This window comes from Brachycentrus maculatus, unplaced genomic scaffold, assembly GCF_059751285.1.
Source record: "Brachycentrus maculatus isolate JH-2025_06_01 unplaced genomic scaffold, ASM5975128v1 h1tg000637l, whole genome shotgun sequence".
Classification (NCBI taxonomy): Eukaryota; Metazoa; Arthropoda; class Insecta; order Trichoptera; family Brachycentridae; genus Brachycentrus; species Brachycentrus maculatus.
The window spans coordinates 575,245-602,500 of NW_028281373.1; the positions used below are offsets into that span (position 1 = coordinate 575,245).

Genomic DNA, 27,256 nt, shown 5'->3' on the forward strand with positions numbered 1-27,256 from the left:
ATGGAATACAGATAATAAAATTAGTGTATGTGTAGGTGAAGGAGTTTGGGGAAAGGCATTACTGCTTTTGAGAAAACGAAACGCAAAAATAGTAAATACTTGGTAGCAATACTTGCTATCCGTATTAGTAAGTAAGAAGAATGTTGAATTTTAGATATTTTTATAACCCTCATGACCTGTCATAGGCTGGTTTAAAATATTCACTAAATAAATAACTACTAATTTCGAATGATTTGGACACACTCAAAATATTGTAAGCAACCTACTTCAGTAACTTAATAATTTGAATCGAATAGTAAAGTAAAAACTGCTTTAGAATGAAAACATACAATAACTATCAAATTCATTGGACTAATAATATTAATTCAAACCGAATGTTTGCATGATAACCCAGAAAATACAATTGGCACCTAATAAATATTCGTTTATTAATCATGAACCAAATTTATTTACAATCGCTAATATATAATTTGATAAATAAATACAGTGAAATAATGAAATTTTAATATTACAAGGCGATTTCTCAAAAAGGGCACTCTTAAAAAGGTAGTTTTTATCATTATACTTATGTGCATGAATTTTTATTTTTCGCATGTGGGTTAAAATTTATAAATCAGGTATATAGATAGTAATTTATCTCTAAAAAAAATATTAAGGTTTAAATGAAAATGAAAGAAAGCGAGTGGTGCGCTATCCTCTCTGCTTGAACAAGTGGAGGTCGCGCGCCACAGTTGGAGGTGACTCTCCCAGGAACTCGGAACGTAACGGGTCCTCCGCGGGGCCCCGTAACAGCAGAGCAGACGTAACTCGGTTCGTTCACCCGCAGCAGGGCCCATGGAGCGGCCGGCCCCGCGACGCGAGGCGAGCCCTGCCCGCAGTACCGAGCTGAGCCCCGGCATAGCCGCACTACTACCGTACCGTACAGCGTGCACTGCGCGCCACACTGACACTAGCCAGCGTTCTGTTGCCGGAAGATAACCACCAGTCATTGAACTTGAACTCTCCGCAACCGCGCGCATATTACGCGAGTGAATAATTTCGCGACGAGTGACAATCGCAAAATACCGAGTGACAGAAAAACGCAAAAATTCATGTGATAAATAAATACTCCTCAGTGCAGTGATTTTTAAAAATATACGAGTGTTTTATAGAGCCGAGAGGATCTAGTGACCTCGCTAACTCTGGATTATTTTAGTGATTTAAAAAGGAAATAAACATATCTAGTGCTAAAGATGGTGAAGTAATTCGCAATTTTTGGTGCCTTTATTGGATTATTATACCGCTGAAACGGAGGATTACTGAAATCCAGATTGACAAACTGGATATTTGTCACATTCAATGTTTGTCGCAATCATCAATTTAAGGTAAGAAAAACAAGAAAATAAACATATTTTTTATTCGAGCTTGCATATCCGTATGATTGAAAAAAGCACTTATTCTTATATATAAACATAAATTGAATTCAATATGTAATTTTTCAGAAGATTTTTGTACATTATTTTATATGCAAAGGATTCTTCGATTAACTAAAAATAACAACAGGGTGGTAAAGCAAGAAACCTCAAAAATTACCAAAACTTGTTAAATATATTTTCTCTATACATCAACAATAATCTACATATAAACACTATTTTTCCATGTGTTCAAATGTATTATTTATATTTTAAATGACAAAAAATATGAATGAGAATTGTGAATAACAATATGATTAGTTTAAAGTAAAATAGCCCATTATTTTCGATGTGATGTTTTTTTTTATATAAAAATCAGACCCAAAATTCAAGGTTAGAGCAATTTGAAAATTATCTATAATTATATTTTCCGTGGCTTGCTAGTACATACTCGAAATAATATTATTTTTTCCGGCCTATTCAAATAGTATATTTTGTAAGTAAATGTGTAATAATATACATACGTACATGTATATATCCTGCAAAGCAAAATTAGCATATTTCCAGAAACAACTTCCCAAGGTCATGTAACTCCTATTTACTTTCAGGTCACGTATATTTCTGGCGATGGGATATTTATTTTTAGCTTTTGTTATTGAAATTCCAATTGTGTAAACTCTTTTATAGTAAATCTAATCCATGCACTATTTGCTAATAAGAGCATTTCCATATGTTTGTAAATATTTCATTTAGACTTCAAGAGATGGAAAAGTGGATAATGGCATTGAGAGAACAGTGAATGCAGGGAATCTAGAAACGCTCCTTTGAATACACTAATTGCTAATAAACGTATATCTATAGAAACTGATTAGTTTGGCAATACATAATGGATTGATACCGCCAATACTGATGTATGGAACGGAAATTGAATTTGCGTTATTGGATTATAATTAGCAAAAGAAGAATGCAAGCCGAATAATTGTCGTTAATATGAGATCTTAAGTATTTAAACATATGTGTGGAAAATTTATGAAAATGAGTTTAAAATAAAGACATTAGAAGGATGTAAGTTTAATATAGGGATACTTGAAAATATCCGGAAAGGCTATGTGAAGCGGTTGGGTATCTGGAGCGCATGGATGAAGAAATGGATAATTACTGAGAAAGTATATTCGCCAATCGCGTCTGGATAACCAGAACGAGGACGGCCAAAAAGGACTTGGCATGACCAAATCAATCAGAGCTTTAAATCGTGTTTAAAGTCTACGTAACTCGAGGGTTAGGATAGATACTTGTGGCGTTTCATTCTCTCTATCTACTACGATAGGGAAGCGGCGTAAGACATTTTTACTGACATGACTAAACAAAATACTATTGTAAATATGTAGACGTTTCGTCGTGACATGATATATTTGTCAATTATCCTAAGCCTACCTTCCTTTCATAATTAATTTGAAAATTTGGAAACAAAATTTTACTGAATTGAGAAAAAAATACAATATTTGAATGATTTTATTGTCCTTATTTTTTAAAATATGTTTTTACGGTGATAATTACTATTCAAATCCGTCAAAATTATTTAGGTGTATGACAATATCATACCGATCACAATACTAAAGCAATATTGTAATTTGTTTACTTTAATTATACATATACGAAAGCACCAAATTAGTAAAAAATAAATTACGTAATTACAAACAATTATTATCACTTTCAATGTGAACATGCTTATATGAAATAAAACTCTCTAATTTACAAGTTCTCATTAGGTTCTGATTCATTATTATCTCTCATGTCTCCGATGCTCAGCACTCGCTGTTCGCTTCCCGGCGCTTATGAAGAGTTCGCCATTTATGAAGAACCCGCGCAAGAGAATGTGAGTGGCGTAGAGCGCTGTCGGAGACATGGATTTTCCCTTAATATACTTTTTGCATGGGCTCTCTCTGAATGGTGGAATTTCAGCACCTATCAGCGCGACGAGCCATCGCGCTCGTTCTCCAAGGCTCTGCACTGTGTGATATAACAATATTTTGGGGCCGTCAAACCCATGAAAACTCGGTCGTTGAACTGCGTCCGGTCGGGAACGAATGCCAAGCGAAAGTAGACTTTTATGTCCTTTCCTTAAAGACTATGTCGTCTCGAGAATGGTTAGCATCTCGTCATTAAAAAAATCCAGAAAAAGCCAGCCGTAGGATGACGTGTTGAGTATTGCGCATTTAGGTAATACGTATCTCTTCGATTTTTATAAATATTTTTCTTTTCATAAGGCCCACTTTTTTTTACAAAATCCGATTCTATATTAAAATGTATACTTGTGTACAGTTTGAATATTACTGAATATGATTTATACTTTTTTAAGTACGTAAAATGTAAATGACATTACAAGGTTTTACATTTTGATAAAAAAAACATTAATACTAAATATCGTTGAGAAAATGTTTTTTCATTATTTTAAGACTCATTATAGTATTAAAAATTGTACTCCTCCGTAGTGGACTGGTTTGAACAATTAGCTACTGTGCTAAAGGTCTGGGGTTCGAAGCCAGGGAGCTCAAAATGAAAATGTATTTTATAGTACCTTGAACTTGTACCTGAAGCGCGGGACTGACTTCATATAATTAACGACCAAGTTAACACTGCTTTGATAAGCTGCAATATGCTATGCAATATTAGGCATGGACAAGGGCTCGAAGGAATAAAATAAGAGATATATACATTTTTTTTCTATAGATATATACATAAGTCGTAGTATCTATACATTTTGTCTATGAATGATTTCTAATATGACTAACGTATTTCTTGGAATATTTTCATTTCGTACTATTTCCAAATATTCTAATGAATAAACAATCGAATCATTCGTTCCGATCCGATGTTTCGTGAGTCAGAGTTTAGCTTTTTTGAATACCTAGTAAATTGAAAAGAATATTAAATCGTACAAACTCATTTACATGCTATAAATTTATTAAAATAATTCAAATAATATTTGTGTACATTTTCTCGATCGAACGACAAAGTGGATATGAAAAATCTTTTTACTTTAAAAAAAATACGGTTACAATTACTGATAATTGTGCCTTACTGGCTTTATTTATTATTATTTTTGTTATTGTAAAACATTTTCGTTTTTATGCAGATACTGTAAAGTTTTTAATAAAGACTAGTTGTAGTCACGTCTATAAATTCATATATTGAAATAAGCATTCTTTCAAATTATCATACGATTTTTCCGATTTTGTGAAACTTATTACATGGCTCTTTATATATTGTGTCAGTCACATATCGCTGTGTGAAATTAATATTAATTTACAGAGTCAATTATCACGATTATGATCCTACGTCACTTACCTTTAAACGGATTTTATTTCTATTGACTACCGTCAAAACATCCATAAACGTCAGTGAACGTCACGACGCGTTTTCCAGCGTCGCGATGGGAACCGGCGCGCTGCCGGCACTTGCCCCTGACCGCTGCACCGGTCTGTCTAAACCAGTTGAACAACGGTGCTTACGCAGTATGCTCTTCCAGTCACCAACCTCTCAACGCCTTCCTAGTTGTCTGTTGACAAAAAATATCAAATTATCAAATCGAGCAGTATTATAAGATATTGATGAAATCTAGATCTAGTCAATCTTTTTTAAATCAATTTTTGCAGTGTCATTTAGATACGAGTATATGCTCGTATGTCAGTATCCACAGTGTTGCTGTAAGAGCGTTTTGCTAAGATAGGATTCGATTCCCAGGGTGGGAGGATTCAAAATAAATATCTCTTATACTTGAAACGCAGGACTGATCATATGCCCTTCAGGTTATTTACGTTCAAGAAAACACTTTATCAGGGGAGGATAAAAATTATTAGAAAATATACGTTAGTATTAACTTCTTAAATTATTTTGATGGATGTCGATTATTGGCTTTTTTTATTAATTATTACATTAATTTTTGTTATATTGCTGTTATCATCACTAATACATATAATTCAATCTAACATGTTTGTTTGATCGATTTGTTTTACCTATTTGAGTACAGCATCAGATCTTCACGGTATAACTTCACCAATCACACGAAGGTGATCGATCCTGCGCCCCGTATACAGATTGGAATGAATTTGAAGGGTTACGAGATACGCAAATTACTTTTATCAAAACTAACACGAAATTAACTGAACCAAAACTAATATTCCATATTTATTCTTTATTAAGAAGAGTACTCAAAAAAATTAAAGGAAAACTGCATAGACAAAAAAGCTGTAAAAATAAGATATTTTTATCATAAACTCGTTTCATTTAGAATCCACCTGTATAGCGTTTTGGCTTCTAGAACACTCACTACACATTCATACTACAATCTAGGCCTTGTGATACCTTTGTACATAAAAGAAGTACAGTAGTATGAAATAAAGTACATTGTACACTATATGGTTGCATGTTATCTAAATATTGAATAATAATAGTTATAATTATAAAATCTCGTATGTACATGGCACCCCTTCCTGGAATCGAACCCGGAACACGGGGCGCAGTAGTGGAATGCGATAACTACCACATCATCTATGTATTAGAATATTCTATTCCCTTAATACCACGAAACAAAACAAAATACATTTTATTTTAAAAATTAGGTAGTTAAGACGTTGGAATGCAGTTGAACAGATTACTCTAGTACTTCTTCTTGGCCGCGGCCAAGGGGGGAAGGGGGAGGGAGGACACTTGGTGGGGGAGGCTGTGTAGAGGGGAGGACTCTTCCCGCTTTACTCGTTTTCGGTGGTCAAAGGCCATTGAACTCAAATGGACTCGAAACATTCACTCGCGCAAAATAAAAATTCCTGTACAAGCCTCATCTACCAACTAGACTTGTTATCTAATAATAAACTATTGCGATTGTGCTAAATATGCCAAATTTTATTCCATAATCTGACCTTATTTTAAAAAAAAAATAAACATAGATAACTATGTACGGGGCTGAAAGGCATATATAAAGCACAATTTGAAAAATATAATTATTTGTTTTATCTATCGTTTCATCGAGTTCTCATCTAATAACTTTGGACTCAGCATTTATATCAAATATTAAAAAAACGAAAATATCCGTCAAAATGAGATTTACGATTCAGCCAAAGTTATCTGTAAATATTTAAACTCTAGGAAAAAAAATCTAGGCATCATTAAATTTTCATGAATATGTATTGTGATTTCGACATACCTTTTTAAAAAAAATATTAATCGTCAACGCATAACAAAAAAAGGATATTGTATTCGTTATTATGAGCAATTTTTTGTTGTTACAAATGTATTCCTCGTCTATAGCAAGTGTTCTTTACTCGACAAGTAATGTTGGAACGGGAAATTCAATGAAAACCTCTGATATCTTTAGCGGTTCCATGGAGCATCCCACGTTTGTGATAGATAAAAAGGACGAATTATTATTAGTTTTTTTTATTACTTTTTTTTCTCCTTCTTCCAGATGGATGTCATTTATATATACAAGATAACGTCATTAATGTAATTACTGAAACAAGATATTTCCATCTTCATTAGTTCAAGTTTTTTTTTTTATCTAAAGCATATGGATATTAAAGGAATTGAATTAAATTAAAAAATACATATCGTCATATTACATATATTAGCAGAATTACTTTGTCACAACAACTATACATTATAAGTTACACTTCAGTAAAATTTAAATTAAAAATGGATAGATTTGACCTGAGGTGGCTGCCGAATTGATTAATAAAATTATTTAAAAAATATAGTAAAAATCATGTTTCACAAATTTATTATGTTTGAATTTAGTTTGCATTAGACGATTAAAAAAAGTTTTTTTCTCATATTCCTTAATTAAATAAAACAATATCCCTAGTTCATTAAATAGGTACCAATTAGTTAGTTTTTTATATGCAGGATAAATAATTCAATCAATGAGTAAATTATGAATTTTACCCGTATCGTTATTGCCTGTATTAATAGTACAATTTCAAGTAAAATATATAGCACTACAGAAAAGTAACGCATTTTTTTACCGTTTGACTCGTGCTGGGATATTTTATTCAACCAAACAGTTATTAATTCCACCCCTTAAAGATCTATTTTAGATTTTTTTATTCAAGTTACCCAAATCATTTAACCCCGTTATCTCATATGGTAACCTAATTCTTTACGACAATAACATAAATCACCTGGTTGAAAGGTGCAACATATGTACATTGGATATTAGTCGGAAACAGATGGGGAATTTGAATTAAATCTTAAATATAGGTCACCAGATGCATATTGAAGTAGTAAAAATGTTTTTAAAAAATCATAAACTAGTATACCTACATACAATGTGATCAATCTGACTGATCACATTGTATGTATTGATTTGACCAATAGGTAAAATGTGAAAATACATATAAATTTGGTAAATGTTTTTACAACAAAAAACAAAATTGTCATTCTAACTTACTTATTATACAATAAATATTTTTTTGAAATATGTATCTTACGCTTATTATCCTTTTAAACAATTGTGACGTTATTTATTTATTAGATAATGTTTGGTGGTATTTAATTTTGATTTCATTATTAATATTTAACTAATAGTAAGTTCTCTTCAATTATGAGTCTTATCATTGAACATTAATTCGTGGCCTTTACAATATATTAACAATGTTTTCCATTTGTGCTGTTCTTTTATGTTTAACACTAGGCGCTTGAATGCAGTTCAACCACTTGTATAGATGAATAATCCCTACGGTGCTAATAATTTTGTAAGTTACGCTGTACTCGTCAAAAAAAAAATTACAGCAAACGATAAAACGGAACAGGTCTCGAACACTTTTTACTCGTGGTCATCGCTATGGCTGGTACATTTTGTAATCGATTGACTTTGTATAGTTGTGCCTATTGTGGTGAAGCAGGAAGACGAACAGTCCCGTTATAATGCTTTTACCTGTCTTCCTCTACCTGACAAGAGCCCTTAGGCTTGCATATAAAACGAAGGAAATGAAAGGAAAGGTACGTTGATTTGTATGGCGTGCAACATCGCACACGAAAAAGGGAAAAAATGTTTTTTTACTGCGCAATAATCTAGAATCCGGGCAAAAATTCACATTATTTTCTCATTTTTTTAAATGTTACTTATAAGTATATAACATCGATTGAAACTACATCTACTAATATCTATTGAAATGAGATTGATATTCGTAACATTTTGTATTTACTCGCACATGTCAAGAATCTTTCATGACTTCAAAACTTATACTGAAAACTATTTTTCTTGAAATCACTTACTGTGAAAATAAAGAAGATATTCTCTTTTTTTTTAATTCGGTTCTTATTATTTAAGTAAGTTCATATTTTGACAATTTTAGTAAAGACTGCAAATTTCAGACTTTCATTTATTTTATAAAGGTTTTTTTATTTTCACGGAAAGGTTTTTAATATCCTTTTCTCAAAAATCCAGTGGGCTCATACTACATATGATAAAATGCATTTTTAATCTCTTGACCAAATGCATTGTCAACTTCGCCGCCTTTTCCACACGATATTGTTCAAAAATATCCGTTGGCCATTTGGTAAATGCGCACTTTGAAAGTATTCACATTATGCACATGCACCTTTGAAGGAGGCGCATTGAGCATCGACAATAATAATCCGACAACTCTTTGCTTCTTAGAACCGAACACATCTGCCACTCCGGCATGCTGCCATGCCAAGTTCAAGCCAAATAATGCACAAGTTTGTTTAGGTTTATCCTCTCAACTTTTTTTATCACGTTGAAATGTGGCATGAGATATTTGTATATTTAAACCCCTAGGCAGTTAAACGAAATGATTAAATAATAGCAAACGGGAATAATTCATTTAAGGCTGAGATTAGCATTATAGATAAAATTAAGAAAGGTGTGTTGATGTCCAAAGTTCAACACACATCTGGAACGGATGAATGAGTAAAGAGCAGTAAAACTATTTTATGTTGCAAATGTAGTTGGAAATTGGAGCAGAGGAAGACCGAGGAAAAGGCGTCGTCAGGTCAGGAGCTGGAATAATTATCGGGTATCTATGAGGAGATACATCATGTATCTCCCCATAGATTCATCATGTATCATTGGTAATATAGAAGAGGCAGCAGTGTGGCGTTCTATTCTCTTTTCTTACCCCTGTAGGAAGAAGCGTGTTGGTTAGTTTGGAGGTTAGTTACAGGGATATCCACCTATTTCAAAGTTATATATCGCTCTTTTAAGAGAACAATGTCTCAATTCAAATTTGGAAAATCAATATGAAGTTTCTAAAAAAAATCTGAAGAAAACCTTAGCTAAGCATAATTATTGTATTACATACTCGTATTACCAAAACATATTCTGGTATAATACTTATAAATAATATTGTGAAATAAACAATGTTATATCGCTTCTAATGCGTCTCCTGAACAATTTGTCTTCATTCCAGAATACCATTACAGTACATTACAAACAGGTCATAAAAACATTTTTTTATTCCATATTCTCGCGGTTTTCTTATGCGATTCCGTTATGAATTCAATTTCTTCGTAAAAAAAACATCTGTGGACTAAATTCTTCTCGACTGTACCCACATACATAGAAATAGAGCTCCTTGAAGTTCCAGGAAGGAATTCTCTCTAATTACGTAGACTTTGCACTTATGTACACAAACAAATGGGAATGCCCCTTAAGGTAGTGTTTGGCTTTACACAATATACATTTTTACTAAAAAAAATTGGCAATTCTTATTTTAAAAAAATGAAAGTTGCTCTTCATGTGTTGAAATAAAATCATTGAACATAATCCAAAAGCCATATATTTAACGAAAACGCCTAGATCTCTTTTATGTTAAGCCACCAGATCAATATATCCCACAAGACTAAAATATGAGAAAAACTTGTCCTCTATATCGGATAGGTGCAATGGTATCTTGATTAAACTAATACGAAGACATGGAGATCGATTTGCTTGAGAAGCTAGTTGCATTTATTATCATAGTAAAAATACAAATATTTTTACCCCCATTTATTATTCACCGGGAATAAAGTTAAACTTTATCCGGACGAAAATGCTAAACTTCAAGCATGGCGGTATACAAAATACGAAATCCTACATAGTACGTAGATGAATTTCATTTAGGAGCTAATATAAAAGTAATTAAAAATTATTACTTTATGTGAAGTCTCTGCCTCGCGGGGAATTATAAATAAGGAATATGTTGTAGTTTTCTCCCGGAATAAAGGAAAAGGTGAAAGCGCCACTCCCTTTCATTTTCCGCAGTGCGATGCACGAGTTTTTCATTGCACAACAGTAGTAGGTGTGGGGTAGCGAGGTAGTGAGTATAACCTTACGTGCCACGAGAGCTGGGTCGGTGTGCAGACGGCGGCTGTGTACGGCGCTGCTCGGTGGGTCACAGTGCCTGGGGGGTGTGAGAAAGGGGGGTTTATGGTAGTACAGCAGCCGGCGGGGTGTGTGTTCGGGTTCATCGACCGGGGCGGAGGCTATAGTATGTCTATAGTTAAGTCGCAACGATTAACCGATAAAAGACAGTGATAAAAAACCAGTAAATTAAAAAAAAAACACGTTTCACCTGTTTTAAAACATGTAATGAATCTATTTACTTCCTTTTTTCGTTCACTCGTTTATTTTTATTATTGACTTTTTTGTAACTCCATAAATTAAATCCAAATTTTAAAAATCTATTTCCGATTATAAATGCAATGAGCAATATACTCCTTTATTGACATAGATTTACGTTTTAAATTACATCAAAGTGTGAATTGAGGCGGTGTTTGTAATTTCTTATTATTCTTCAAATCCTTACCCAATGCATCGTATTATCTTGATCGTTACTTAAATGAAGGCAAGGTGATCATTCTTGCGCTTCAGGGACCAGTCCAGGGAATATTTAATTAATATTAGTTTGTAAAATCACTAATATTTAATTTCACCCCTCCTGGGAATCGAACCCGGGATCTCCAGCACGGTATTTAAACACACTAACCATTACACTATGGAGGCGGACAAATTTGTAATTAAGGCTGGTTATATTGTCGATTTTTTTTATTCAAACATGAAAATAGAAAGAAAAAAAGTTTCATTATAGATTAGCTAAGTCTAAAAAAGGCACCATATATAATTGCAAGGGTTATATTTAATTCGTATTTTATTCACCAAACGCAGGTACCGGTACTGTGTCGATAAATAGACGAACATTTTTTAGAAGTTGGTGCGTTTCGCATATAACGTATACGGTATATCTAGGCTTCGTCGCATTGAACCTCTCTCCCAATAGTTGTATTGGAGTAAAAATGTATATCTGTAGTGAGCTGGTAGGAGAATTTAAGCTTTCCCCAACAAGGCGCCCATTGGGGTAGGTCCGAGGACAATAACCTGATGCAAAATTCGATACAGTTTCCAGTAGGGCAGCGTGTGCACTGCACACGTCGGGAAAGGGTGCGTTAAATCAGATTTAGATAAGCTTTTTATGGTGAGAAATTATTATACATATAGAGACCCTATATAATTATTTTACAAGAAAGTACTGTGAATAAAATCACCAAATATTTATCAATAAATAACAGACAAATTATCAAATTAGCAAATTGCGAATTAAAATGATTAGATTTCAGAAGTTTGCAACGCTTTTAAAAGAAAATTATATGCAAAATGGAGACACAACTCAAAATTTTATATGTTTATAAACTTATTAAACTCGTTTTCTAAAATTATTTAAAAAATTATATGCAACAAAAATAGCTTGAATTTAATTTAATATTTTCTTTAATACAGTAATGTTTAAAGTTCAAACTAAATATTAGCTGAAGAATATTTCAAACTTTTTTTGTAGAGTAGTAGAATAAAAATCATATAAAAAAAATCAAGAGATTAATGATTTATTTAAAAATATTATGTACCTAGTTGATTGAGTTAAAAGATATTATTTTTTTGAAAAACCGAGTATGTTTTCTTCAAAAGAAACTCGATTTATTGAATTTATTGGCTGATAGAAAAATAGTGGAAAGAATAAATCTTAAATTTGCTGAAGTGCCAAATTAAAATGAATACATATTTGAGTGAGTCTGAATATTTGCTCTTAAATTCTCGTTTGTCAAAGAAGTTATTGTTATCAGGATTTATAAAAGTTTCTGATAATTTTCTAATTTCAACTATGGATATCATCGGCTATGAAGTGTTTTTAAAAAAAAACGTATGTGTGCAAAATAAAAATAACTTTTGATGTTTCAATTAATTTTTTTTTAACATTTACCAAAATCCACAGGCTCAATTGTCATTAGAATATACGTTTTTAAATAATATTGTTTTTTACAGTTTTTAATTGTCAATAAAAATAATTCCTAAAATACGTATTATATGAAGGAAAAAAGCTTAATAGAAGAAAAGTTTAATAAAATAAACAATGAGTGGTATTGTTTCATGAATGGGGTTTGGATGTGTTGGTGAGGGAGCAATGCCTCTCTAAGCCGGGCGAGTAGGGGAGGGAGGCTCTATGGGATGGTGAGCGTACATAAAGCTTTATGCGGGACAGGGAGGTTTCCAATGTGGTAGGTTATGGCAAACCTACACTTGGCAGATATCGCCGGACTATTATTTCATTCTTTACTTCAATAAATTACGCAATGCTTTTCCATGGCTCCCTATACTCGTGTCAAAGTAATTTACATAGAATTTTTATTTGTACTTAAAAAACGCCTCCTGTTAAATCAATTATTATTCTATAATTTGATTTATTATTTTTGTAATGTTATTGTTCAGAAAATAAACTTAACATTTAGAATGAAAAAAATATACAATTGCATTTTTAGAAAAAGGGAAATTTCAGGCTTATAAATATAAGCAAGCGGTTTTTTTAAGTTAAATTTATTTAATCTATATACAAACGAGTGCATAATTAAGTAACACATGAAAAATATTTCAAATTAGAACATATATAATAGATTAGTTATAGTAAAAACCTCTGTGCTATTTATTTTGGTGTCAATGCCTTCTTATGAGCAAAAGAACTCGTCATTATATGAAAAGTAGAGCGAGATAGTTGCTCGCGATTTCTAGTACGATCGAAAGAAATGGATAACACTCTTGATGCGTGCGAGGGAGAGAGAGGAATTGAGTTTTTATCTCGAGTGAGACAAACAATAGAGGCGAAAGGCTAATGACCTCAAACAGATTCAATGTCTTGGATTCTGATATTACTTAACTTTATTAACCTTTAAGTACCAACATTAAACACAGACAATGAAGTTTTCAATATAAAAACATTGGTCTCGATCACGAAACAATTTCCCAAATTGCTTTATTACAAAAATGTGACCGATCAATTATAATTTGGAATTGGGATAACAATACTTTAATTTTTTTAACTTTTTTTATTTAAAAAAAAACAATAAAATCATGAAATGAGATAAGTTAGGATTTTTGAAAACTGAATGATGAAATGACGAATCTCTAAGTATTTATGAAGTCTTGGCTAGTTCAAATAATAACATACTTCATTGCTTTTATTATTCTACTTTATTCTACCCATGATTAACAATCACATTACAAAAATGTCTTTATATACGCTTCAAGAAGGAACAAAATTCATATTTTCAATAGGTAATCATAGAATTGCCTCCTGCATGATGGATTTATTTTACCTGAATCATGTTTATTTGTGATAGTAACCTGTATGTAGACGTTTACAAGTAACTTCACATATGCCTAACTTCCTTTCTTCATTTATCACGTATTGCGCCATCTCATTCCCTCACGCGTCCTTGCCGTTACAACGGTAAATTCGAAAGTTCTACGACAAATAGTCATAAGCGCCGTGCCTCACTAAGTTTTGAACGGATCAACATAGAGCCTAATGGCTACCGATCAAAAACCCGTTCTCAAAGAAAACTTAACTCATAAACAATCTTCTTGACGGTAACTAACCACGGAGATAGGTACGCACTTGGAAATTGTGTGTGGCGGTACATTATTTTATTATTGTTATTAATTTAACAATGTTTTATGCATACTTGAATTAATATCTCCAGTTTAATGCCTGTTATATTTTTAATGTATTTTCGTTTAAAAATTAGTAATATTTTTTATGGTTTAAATACTGTTTGAAAAAAAGATTTCATATAAAGTACACCTACTTCAAGACAACAGTAATGTGCGTTAAAAAAAACTCATAAAAACATATATTTACGATTTAATAGTACACTTATATACGTTTTAACATGTTTGTTTTTTTGGAATTTTTTTTAATTGGTTAAGATTTTTTATGTGTTTTGAACAGATCTTAAAATGAAGATAGAAAACATTTCATATTTTATTTTTTCTTCAATATCATAATTTTTTATACACGATTTTTTCAAATTCTGCATTAAAATTAAATGATGAACATTGAAAATATTTTAGATGATTTAGATAAAACTTTCAATATATTTTTTTATTATTACTAATCGCCTGTTTATTTCGTCCTTCTCTTTGGTATTCCTATCTTCATACATAATCAGTTGCCTTAGGTCAGGTTGTACTGTCTGAGGTCTCGCCAAGTATCGACCAAATTCTCTCACACCCTAAATACCCCTTCCGAGGGGGTACAAAAAGTTTAACAGGGAGAACCTCCGAAGCCTGCGAAAGGCTCTTGCCAAAAGAGACCATTTTATACATTATATATACGGGCACTCAGCCCATTCTGGAGACCAGCATATCACATTTTGAACTTTGTTTTTATTACGTTTTGATGTTTACTAAAAAAAACTTATTGTGTGATATTTGAGGAAGATAAAAAACCGGTTTAATTAAGGTCATCATACATAAACTCAACGCAAAATGTAACAAGCCACTAAAAATAGTCGTAATACGTAAGTAAACTGACGTAAAATAATAATCTTGCAAATAATAAGTCCTTCAAATTTCTTATTTTAATCTTCTTGAACGTACATTAGTGGGTTTATTGTTAAGAGATAATGTGTTATGAGTAATGTTTGCTGAAACATTAGTATGAATGGTCAAAATTTATACCTAAAATACTTAAACTAAGATTTATTATACTTTTCATGCAGGTAATTGACTAACAAAATATATAAAATAAGTGTAGTCTTGAAATCAACAGATAATTAATACATTGTACGCTATCATCAATAGGCAATTATTTCTAAAATTGGTTAATACATAAATCTGGTATATTGGACAGTATCCAAAAAAGTCAGTGATTATAAAATACATATACAAATACAATACTGTTTTATTTTCGTATCGTGTAAGCAGACAAAATGTATGCAAAAATATACATATTGAACGTGGGTATACACAGTGGATAATACTGCACAGCACAGGGTGTCTACGAACCGCGTAGAGGTAGGTCGTGGCCAGACGATCCCCAACACAACGTACTTCCGTATACATGCAATACAGTATGTATATGTTTATTCATATTAACTCGTCACGACACCTGTTTTAGATATGATAATATTACGAAATAAATAAACATAATTTCAAAACCCCGTTAATGAGTGAATAATGTAAAACATTTCGATGAAATCCTATTTCATTAATTTATAATCTAATGTATGTACAAGTTAATTTATATAAACACGTAAAAAATACGAAAATAAGACACATGATATATTTTTGTGATTAGATTTAAAATATTGTAAAACATTTTCCCATTAAAAGAGTAACGTTTAAATGAATATGAGTTACTCAAAATGAACAGATCAGTTCCCTTTATCCAATGATTATTTGAATTCCAAATTAAATTTTTCTCCGGGTCAAACATCAGGTATGTGAAATCGTTCAGAAATTAAATAAGTTTTTAAAGCATAATACATTCCATAAAATATATGATTATATGTAATAAAACGGTATGTTCTGAAACAGGGTATATTGGCAGTAAAATCATACTTTGAGAATTGAAATAAACATGAAACATATTTTACAATATTTTTTATCAATAAAAATGATTTTTAAGTCTTTACCGAAACATTTGACTTTTTCACACTTGAAACTTAGCTGAAATATTTTTCTATTTTAAACTTGAATCTTTCCTGAAACGTTTTATTTCAAACCCAAATGAAAAATTAATTTTCACGATCACTATTGCACTGGTGTTCTGTGTGGTGGTAGTACTGGTTGTACTCCGGGATCACTGACCGCCCTTCCGACTCCCCGCCCTCCCGCGCCGCCCCCCGCTGCAGTCGGGTCGGTAGACGCCTTTCACTCTCTCTTTCTAAACTCCAGAATATTACAAATCTACCCTCATACACCACCTGAGTTACGATTTCATTTTTAAATAACCCGATGTGGTTTTTCTTAAAATATATGGACTCAATATTTTATTTAAAATTTGTGTTCGTAGTAAAAATAACAATAAATATGTAAATGCCTTTCTGTCATTTCTGCGGACAATCACCTGGATATTTTCATACGTAATGTTGTGCACAGCATTGTGAAATATAAGCTTATGGAGGTACAAATTATGTACATTAAAATATACTTACTATTACTTAATAAGTTATTTTATATGTGATGGCACATAATATAAAATCTTTTTTATAAACATCTAGCACGTGTGTATCGGCGAGACGATTAATCTAACATCACCTATTTATTTTATACGTAATAACTTGCTTCTATTTTTTCGTCAAATAAAAAAATTATACAAAATTGTAATTGATTGAAATACTTATCATCCCTACAATACGACTATTAAAAAAAAATTTTTGAGCAATTAATTTATGACATTAGAATTTACGACTTATTGGAATATTGAGATATAGATATATCTTGTAGATATGTCTTCTAAAGGTTAACCATCTAATCAACAAGCTAGTATTCGATATTGAACATCAAAACTAGTAAAAAGGTATTGCCTTTGAAATACCCAACAAACACTTATGAATTACATACGTGCGTATGTATGTATGTATAATATTGTTTCCTCCATGCACAATGAGTAAATGTATGTTTTTATACAACCGTAGATATAATAAGTAAATTAAACATATTGGATAGTACTACATATTTTTAAACTCCATCTATGAAATATGGTATTTACATATAGTATAATATAATGTATACCATACTTCATTTTCAAATCATTATAGGGCTAAAATACTATAGTTTGATATGTAACATGTCACGATGACAACTCGCATGATACCGCACTGCAAGTGTGTACGCAATAAGGCATTAAAGTTCGGACGACCGGCCGCGCTGCTGCCCACTGCTGCGGCCGGTCGCCGTCGCCGGACCAGAAATAATGAACTTGAGTATTACCCAGTTTTGCGCAATAAGTGCGCATCGACATATTACGCGAGAGTCTTACTACGAAAATATTTTTACTAGCGGCTTAAATGAAATAAGACCTCACTGCTGGGAACTCCTTAAAAGGTCACCAAGAATTACTCGATTCCTTTTGTGACAGAGCACTAAATTTGACTCGAACGCACATTGTTAGAAAATGCATCGAAGACGAACCTAATGCACATATCACCGTATCGTTCGCACGTATGAACTTTTGCGCTCCGGGTAAGCAAGATGCACTGACCTGCGCAAAAGTTCACTCGCGGAAGAGCGAGCGTTTCATTTCCTATATGGGCGTCGCGTCAGCGAGAAAAGGACGGACAGTCTCGGATGCATCAGTCGAATAAGTGCATGTAGGTCGGTCGGTAAAGTCGCGCGACTGTTTTACCCACATTTTAGGTTTAGTTGCCATTTTGCCCGCCTTCAGTGATAAAGCGTTAGGAAAGGTCAGTGGCTCATCGTTCTCCAGCAAATACGCACCCTGGCGGAGGAGCCGGAAAACTGCGGATGTTCGGAATTTGAAAATGTTCGGTGCGCTTTTCCAAGCGACGGTGTAGAGACTGATTTTGATTAGACTTGAATTTTCAGTAAACAGATAGAGATAGCAGCAATCAAACGCACACCCCTCAATCGAGAATACACCCCTTTCAGTATCGCGCAAACTTTACTTTTGAACGGACGTCTTATGCAGAAACTGTCACCGGACGAGTACACTATACTAAACACTGTTTACTTCTTTTCCCCGCAATTAGTGAAAACCGATCAAATAAACTAACATTTTACATGATTTAAAAAAAGAAATACTCTTTAAAAAAAAAACTTATAATATATGAATGCGATACAATACAAAAATAAGTTAAGTGTTTATTTTTTTACCGTTAACTTATTTAATTATTTAACCGGAATAATATTTCCCTTTTTTTAACTATTCCTGCGCACACAGGAAGAATAAAACATTAAAATTAAAAATCAAAACGATTCAATACAATAATTAATAATCCCACAATTTCTTTGTTTAAAATATTAAAATACAATCAATAATACAATTGTGTAATTTTTCTTGGAAGAAAGTGATTAACTTGATTGAAATGAATGCATAAGAACATTTAAAAACCTTCCATTTTTGTAACATAGTAGAAAACGTTATTTTGAATATCGAAGGACCTTGATGAAATTTTCCAGAGAGCTTTTCAACACACACACTTACAACTTCGCTCAATACCATCACACGAGAAAATTCAATATGGCCTCTATGTGAACTCTTCCTATATGCGCAATTAAATAACGTCAAAACTCCAGGATGTTTCATAATCACTAACTAGAGAGAATAACAATACTATCCACGTTGTACTGTTAGTAAAGAAGTGCATTTTTGTGCATAATGCAGTCATTGCAAGTTAAAGAACATTGAAGAATCAAGGCCTACTGTGTACTTGGCATCTCTTGCAGTAAGTAAATTAAGTTTCATTCAACATTTAAGTCAATTATTAGAGAGCATGAAAGTATTTTAAACTGATAAATATATTATGTTAACATTTATATATATTGCACATATGTATGTAGGTGTGATTAATAAAAACATCTGTAGACAAAATACTTATATTTTTTTTATAAAACTCCAATGATTTCTTTTTAAAACGTAAAAGTAAAGTAAAAGTGTTAATTAGTACTTCTGTAATTTTATTTTTAAATACCTATATACTTCATTGTTTTATAACAATCTAATGATTTATTTTTGTCAATGTAACATATGTTATGATTTTCTAATAAAACAAACTATTAGCTCCTGATGTTTGTTTTTTTTTCCATTGAGAGAATAATAATAAGCTTTTCTACTAAAACTTTCTATGGGTACATCTCAAACAGAAATATTTTTAAATATTCTTTTTATGAATCGAAAATATATTTTGATCAATACCGTGATAATAAAATCTCGTAGTTCCGACGTAGTCAAGAACATGCGATCAGATCCCCATTCTACCTCAAATTCATTCCAAATCCTAATTTTCAAGGCAAACCTGCTTTGCCTACTTATTAAGGTCTCCCTTATAACAAATTAGAATAAGATTTTGTGTAAATCATGTGAGTAAAAATGTTATTTTATCAATGTCATATTATTAGTCAACTGTAGTTTAAACTTATAAAAATGTTTTCAATAATTCATTTTATCATAGTTTTTTTTTAATCTTTAAAATATTTAATGAAATAGCACACTTCTGTCAAAAAAATATTTTAAACAAAGGATTGATATGGACAATCTGTGAAAAAATCGCAAAAACATTTTTTTCAAAAATGCATTTTAAAAATATTTTTCGAAAATAAAGACTTTATATCATTAAATCCATTCGTCAATAAATCCTTTCGAACATTGAAAAAAAAACAGTTCAAGTCAATATCATGTTCTATAGTAACCTTGTAAAACATTAAAATGACTCCAGACTATTTATACTGAACCACAAATGAAATTTGTATTTATGTTGTTGGCACATACCGGTAACTAAACTACAATCTTAAAGATATCTTATGCATTTCACTTAATTTTGTAAGTATTTATTACAATTTAATTTACTTAGTTGTTTGATATGATTTCAATTACTTTAGAAATATATTACACAATTATGCATCGCACAAATATTCATCGAAAACGATATTGAAAATGCATAGATTTTCTACGGTATAAATAGTCACCAAGGTTATCCCAGTCTTTCCGTCCCTTTCTAACCGGCGCATTTCTATTGCGGTTATCGTCGTTTTTCCCTCTTTCCGCGTTGACCTTGCAACTATTTGGCTTAGAGACGCTAGTATTAGCAATTTTCCATCATTAGATGAATGTGCAGCGCCTTTTTGCGAATTCACGAGATGCACATGCAAGCGCGACCGCTGATGCACATACGCGCAGTACATTATGTATTATAGATGTACTAAGTTTAGCTCTGCTGTAATCATTGCACTTGACATTGCAAGCAATAAACTATCGCGATGAAACATGCTTAGTCTAAACCGATTCATATGTAAATGTGCAATGCGGAATTGTATCTGACGTAAGTACCTATATATAATATTTTATCGAAATTTAAAGGGCTTGTGACAATAAAACAATAAAATGCTTTTTTAAAGTTATTTTTACATTGGTAGTAAACATCACGTTAATTTTGTCGTAAAAAATTATCTTGGAAACTTTTGACGTAAATGTACTACCTCTCCATCGTTTAGTGGCTTCCCTGCATATTGATTTGGGAGTGGGGATAGCTAGTGAGTTTATCATGCTGCGATAGGAAGGTTTCTCATGCGAGCCATCTCTTCATGTACGCATTCTCAAAATTTACATATTTCACAGTAACAAATCAAATCCTTCTCTTTTTCACGCTTTATTATGCCTTTAGATATGTCAACATTCAGCATCAAATCACTCTGACACCAGCTCCTGCAGGTCTCATTTACTATCGGCAAGAAGCACGAAATCCTAATATGTCTTTTTTCTGGGTCGGGAAGGTTTTATTTACTGCATCATATAATTCGTATTTTAAAGGTTTTTTTTGTTGTTAAATATATAAAAATTTATTGAAATTGTTTACTTGATAATAGTTGTAATAATTATTACTATTTAATTATAATTACTATTACGATTTTAATTGGCATGACGGAAATGTAAAACTAAATAATCACCAACATTTTGTTACGCAAGTGTTGCATATTTCTATATATTGTTGATGTTTTTAAAGCATTTTGCTTCGCTATCAAGTGTAGTGTGAAGGTCTCCCCATTGCATATCAAAGTCAATTTGAAAGTAAATTCATTTAAAAATAAAGTACTTGTATCATATAATAATTGTCCTTTTTAATACTCAATCCTTTATATATTGAACGGGTTATTCTTTTGATCTTCAAATCCTTATCCGCACCCGATGGTGCATAGGGCACTGCATTATATAAACGTGGTGTAATTTTTATCGTTAACACATGAAGGAATCAGTTCTCCGCTTTAGGTACCAGTCCAGGGTAATATTAAATAAATTTTATCGTGAAAAAAAACACCAATAAATATTTATTTTAATGCTTTCTAGCCACCCAATCATTTTATTGTCGAAAAAATAACAATATAGCAATATTATTTTCTCACACATTTCAAGATACGATATTTACAGCTCTGATAATTGACGCAGTTGTCGAGAATTTAACTGTTTTTCTTAAACAGTTACGTATTGTATTTAGATGTTGAGTATAAATTCTTATCAACTACTAAACATTATCACGCCTGCTGAAGTACATATGTGCAAGCTTATCAATTCAAAGTATTAAACCTTAAACGTGATATTTATCATATAGGAAGTTCAAGGAATACACTTCAAAATTATGTGCATAAACGTCTTATTAATTCAGTTAATATAATTATTAAATAAATTGTTTTATTTTATTTTGTTAGGACGTGAATATCCGAATATGAAAAAATTTTCGAAACAGGTTTGCTTGAACAGAAAATAATTCGCAAATGTTTTTAAAATATCATACGGGTAAAATTAAAAGAGCCCTGTAAACTTTAGTCGATTGTTATTGATAATCTAACTAACTAACCATCACGCCGCTTCCCGTAGGTTAGGCAGAGAGAATAAATCGCCATACCAATCCGTCTTTATTATTATTATTATAATTATTCTTATCCTCATCCACATTTATGCATCTTCTAATACATCGGCACCGATTTTTCTGACTCCTGACCTGACCATTTTCAAGTATTTGAAATACTCGATCATACTACGTTTACCTCGGTCTTACTCTACTTCTATTACATTTTCCGCATAAATTTGTTAACAGTTCATTCAACACTCATGCCCAAATTGACATGCCCAGATTGACATGCCCAAATCATCTTAACTCTTTTTTCTTAATTTTATCGATAATGCTTACCTCAACCTTACATTCTATTTATATATCACCATTTTAATATCTATCATACATCGTTTTACACCACTGCGCACTGCCCGTTTAGCTTTTGCTGAAAGGTTGTTATTTTCTATAACTGATTTCAGTGCACCTTCTACTCTGTTCACAACATGCACCCTCCTTTCTAAAACTTTATCAATCTTTCCATTCCTATAAAGCATACTGTCCAAATATACAAAATCATCTACCTGTTCCAAAATTTCTTCATCCACCACTATTTCAGATCCAGTTTGTTATTCCAACTATTTTTGGTAAAATTAAAAATTATCATATACAACTATTTCAGCTGTTCCCAAACATTGTAGTAAACTATAATTGACTTAAGATTCCGTTTATATTTGGATCCTTCTGCCACTTTAATGAATGATGAAACTTATAGAAAGGCTCGTGCTTGGATAACGATATAATTTATCACATTTTAATCAGCCAAATTAGTTGTAAAAGTAAACAACTCTCGATAGAAGGTCAAATTAGTACGATGATATTCAAAGTTACTGTCACTTCCTTTACTTTTGATTTACTGAAAATATCACCAATGCCAAATGGCTCTCGTTCAAGTATCATTAAATCAATTGCAGTTTCTTATTTCAATTTTATGTTTTAAAAATAACAATTCTTTCATAAGGAAGAAGTTATTTAAATAATTTAAGTTTTTTTAATTATATTTGTCTAATACAAGAATAATGTTTTATTTAAGTGACATGCCTTTAATGTTTATGATTAATATTATATTGTTTTTACATCTCAACATAATTAATGTTTATTTACTTTATTATACAAAGAACTGACACCAATAAGAATTTTTTAGCTCTAGTTGACAAAATAGATTTGTAATAAAATCAGGAATGATTAATTTATGTTTTATTGACAGTAAAGTTGTATTACTCGAAATGATTAGTCAAGTATTATGAATATGTTTGGATTTATTTACGTTTTACATTTTCCGACTAAAATTTATCCACTAATTAAAACAACAAATTAAATCTCGTATTTTTGTTTCAGGATTCTCCAGAAGCGCTGATGAGATGATTTGGGAAAACATAAGTTCACAGAGATTTTAATCATAGAAAAATATGAGACTGGTAAGTAAATTTTACTTGTTACTTTTTACAAATCGTCATACCTCAGGAAAGATTAAGGATTCATATCCGGATTAAAAAATATGTAATGTTCAAAAATATGGAGTGAATGGTTTACCATTCACTCCATATTTTTGAACACAGATGTGATAAGTTAACAATTAATCCAGACAACGACCGAACGGTTAAATCTCTGTTAATCTCCAAATACTTCCACATTCCCTTCCCATAAACTTCGTCATTGTGGGTTTGTGTCATTATAAAATAAGCATAAAATCATATATTTAATAACTTTATGTTGATAATGATTGACGTACTGACATATAGAATTGGCATAATTTGTACCTTTTTCATCAAATTAATTCATTAAAATTATCGATTTTTACAATAAAAATTGACCGAAATTTATAGTAATCGAGTTACGTCAAAACGTAGTAGTACCTACTTGTACTTTTGATTCACGGCCGCTACACTGATTGGTACGGTATATGTGCTCGCATACTAGTGCATATCCTGACCTCTGTCTTAAATCCATTACCAATGCTTACGTAACTAACAGCTGCTGCAAACGTATAATTCCATTATGTAATCATTGCTTACGTTCATACCATGCATTAATTGCATATGCATCTTCTTAATTTTATACGTATCAAAGAATTCTCATTTAGTTTTTGGTCGCGTTCGTTTGAGATTCCAAATTTGTTTCACAATGATATCAATATGAAAAACAACAAAATTTCGCTGCTATCATTTGTATGTTATACTTTAAGAATCATCTTAGCTTTAGGTTATATACAATCTTGATTCAACTGCTTTAAGTAAATGGGGAGGGGGCCTTTGCACTACTGAATGCAAATAAAAGAAGAAAAAACTGGGGCTAAGGAGAAAGAAACAGTAATGTTTTGGAAAATACGTACAATCTGAAATAAATAATGCAGTTCGTATCTGCACTGCGCGAGGTGAAGACTAACTTGACCTAGGAATAATCATATTTTCCCCTCCCACTTATTAACTAGTAGTTGAGTATGTACTCACAATGGTACTGTCGTCTGCCCGCTCAGTGTACAGGCTATCACTAGCTATACATGAGGTACGTGGCTTGATTCCACCCAAGGCTGAAAAAAATATCAATAAAAAATAATTAATTAATTACCGCACGAAATTCTTCGGACAAAATTATGTTTCTAAACTATTATATTTGGATTCCATGTTTAAGTACAAAAATATAAAATAGTCAAAAATAAAATGACAGGAGCTGTGGGTAGATATTTGGGTAGATCTCGACTGCGAAGCTGACATTGCGGGTTTGATTCCTGCCAATTTCAAAGTAAATTAAGTATAAAAGATACATATTTTGAATTGATCTAGATATTTGTGATGTATTTTTCACCTTTACCTTCAATTTACTTCCTGCAGACAAGCCTTTAAAAAAAGAGGCTTTGCAAGTTATTCCTTTTAATATAACCATTAGTAATACATATATACAAGTTCAATACAAATTATATTGAAAATATATGTGCATTTAAAATGTCCATATAACTTCATATTCATAAAGCAAAACATTATGATAAAAATTATCAAGACACTTCGTCAAAACGATAGAGTGCCCTATGCACCAATGGGCTCCGATATTGCTTTCGTTGCAATCTTTGGCATAATGGAATCTTAGAAATCCGTTGTTGGTTCCGAGTTTCCTCGAGTTTTCCCGAGTTTCCTGCGCAGAAGCAGGCACCGCTCGAGAGCATGTAGAATTTCTTACAGTCGTTCTGAATGCTGTCTTTGCCATTTGTGTGTGCGCAGTTTGAGGTGCACATCTGAGCGGAAGTGGGTCAGTGGTGTGAGTTGCCGCCCCTTTTATCGACCAATATGAAAACTAATTCTTGAACCACACGCCTTTATTGGAATGCGCTTCAACACGTATTCTAAGGATAATTTTAATATAAAAAAACTGGTTTTATAATACATTATTTCTGTTTAAGCAAAAAATATTGTACAAATTGTCTGTAAATAAGCCGGGACCAAGACTAGTATAAAATAAATAAAACTTCATTTTTAAAATTAACAAAATTAAATTAAAGGTGAAACTACACATTTTTAAAATGGATACTACCAATTTTAAAAATATGTTTATCGGTCTACTTATCTTTTTTTTAATTTTTAGATTTTGTTTTCATCTTGCCGTGGTCAAAATAAATAATACGCAAATTAATTTACCTCTGATTTGAATGAACGTCAATATTCCCACGCGGAGCGGTTTAATCAATAAATGAAGGGGCGTTATGGAAATTTCCTAATTTTTCCAGAAACGTCATCTGACAAGGCGGTTAAAAATATACTTTTAAATATTTCTTCTGGCCCTTATCCGTTAGCTATGGTTCACAGCAAGTAGACTAGATGTAATGGGATTTCATGTATTCATATTCACCTAATTTAAAATACTTTTTTTAATTTAATAATTTGAATGGTTTCGAAAAGGGTCAAACTTACCAAATGAGCTTCCAATTTATATGTAAAATGTTAAAATCAAACACTGCTTTTAGAGAGAGAGAAAAAACACATAAAAGTAAAATTTGTGACAATTGTTTCGCCTTGTTATGGCATTTTGAAACTAATGTGAAAATTAAATGGACTAAGGGTCTTAATATAGCTATACAATTCTAGGTACTTAAGTAATAGTTGTAATATGTGCAGTAATAATTTACAGGAGAAAACAATAGTTGAATGTAAGGCTTACAATTCGTGATAAAATTACACTTATTGTAATAGGTCATTTGTACCACTAGCCCCGCTTCTTTCACCTCGGAGTAATCTCCCTCGGAAGCCGGCGTCGGCGTCGGCGACTGGTGACGCACGACGCACTCACGGGTCTCGGTCAAGGCTGCTACAGCCCGCAAAGTGCAACAAATCAAGGCAATCTCTAATAACTTGCAAATCGCACTGATAAACTAGTAAAATGAACAAATGAATTAATCTCGCGTCATGCTATATAGATATCAACAGTCTCGCTTTCATAATTATGTAAACCTCAATAAATAAAAATATAGTTAAAAGCTGTGTACTAATCATGTAAAAATCTAATTCAATATCCTAATACTAACAAATCTGTATTTTTAAATTTATATTAATAATTTTATCATTTAATACGGAGTATAGTATCGTATAACTCCATTTCATGCCGTTTATATATCTATTTGTTTAAAGAGAAATATTTTTATTTTTATTATTTACAAAAATACTTCAATTTCATACGATTTCAGTGAGCTTAAGCGGCTCATTATTAGAAATACTCGTAGGTATCAAATTGTGGTAGATTGGGTTCGAGCGAACTCAAGAGCCCGCGACACTCACCACGCTACCACAACCCGACACATGCAGTATTTATAGTATACCCGGGACATTTAGTATATATATCTGATATATATATATATATATATATATAACTATATAATATTATATAGATAACCTAATATAAACAAAAAGAAAATCAAAGGGTTCGAAGCCATAAGTATTTTTTTCTTCTAAATAAATTACTCCAGAGTTATATATAGTAAATATATT

At 31.8% G+C, this 27,256-nt stretch overlaps 1 protein-coding gene across 2 annotated transcripts in view; it reads left to right on the forward strand.

The window, feature by feature from the left end:
* The first annotated feature begins 227 nt into the window (after window positions 1–227).
* The window catches only part of Blimp-1 (PR domain zinc finger protein 1), a 35,721-nt gene continuing 8,692 nt past the window's right edge, over window positions 228–27,256 (forward strand). Inside the window, exons 1-2 of one of the 2 annotated variants that reach the window (XM_088274170.1) lie at window positions 228–1,364; window positions 23,622–23,701. In XM_088274170.1, the coding sequence (XP_088130296.1) occupies window positions 23,693–23,701 (9 nt within the window). In that variant the 5' untranslated portion in view covers window positions 228–1,364; window positions 23,622–23,692. The remainder of the gene's footprint in view (window positions 1,365–23,621; window positions 23,702–27,256) is intronic. The other variant, XM_088274171.1, reaches the window with a different exon arrangement.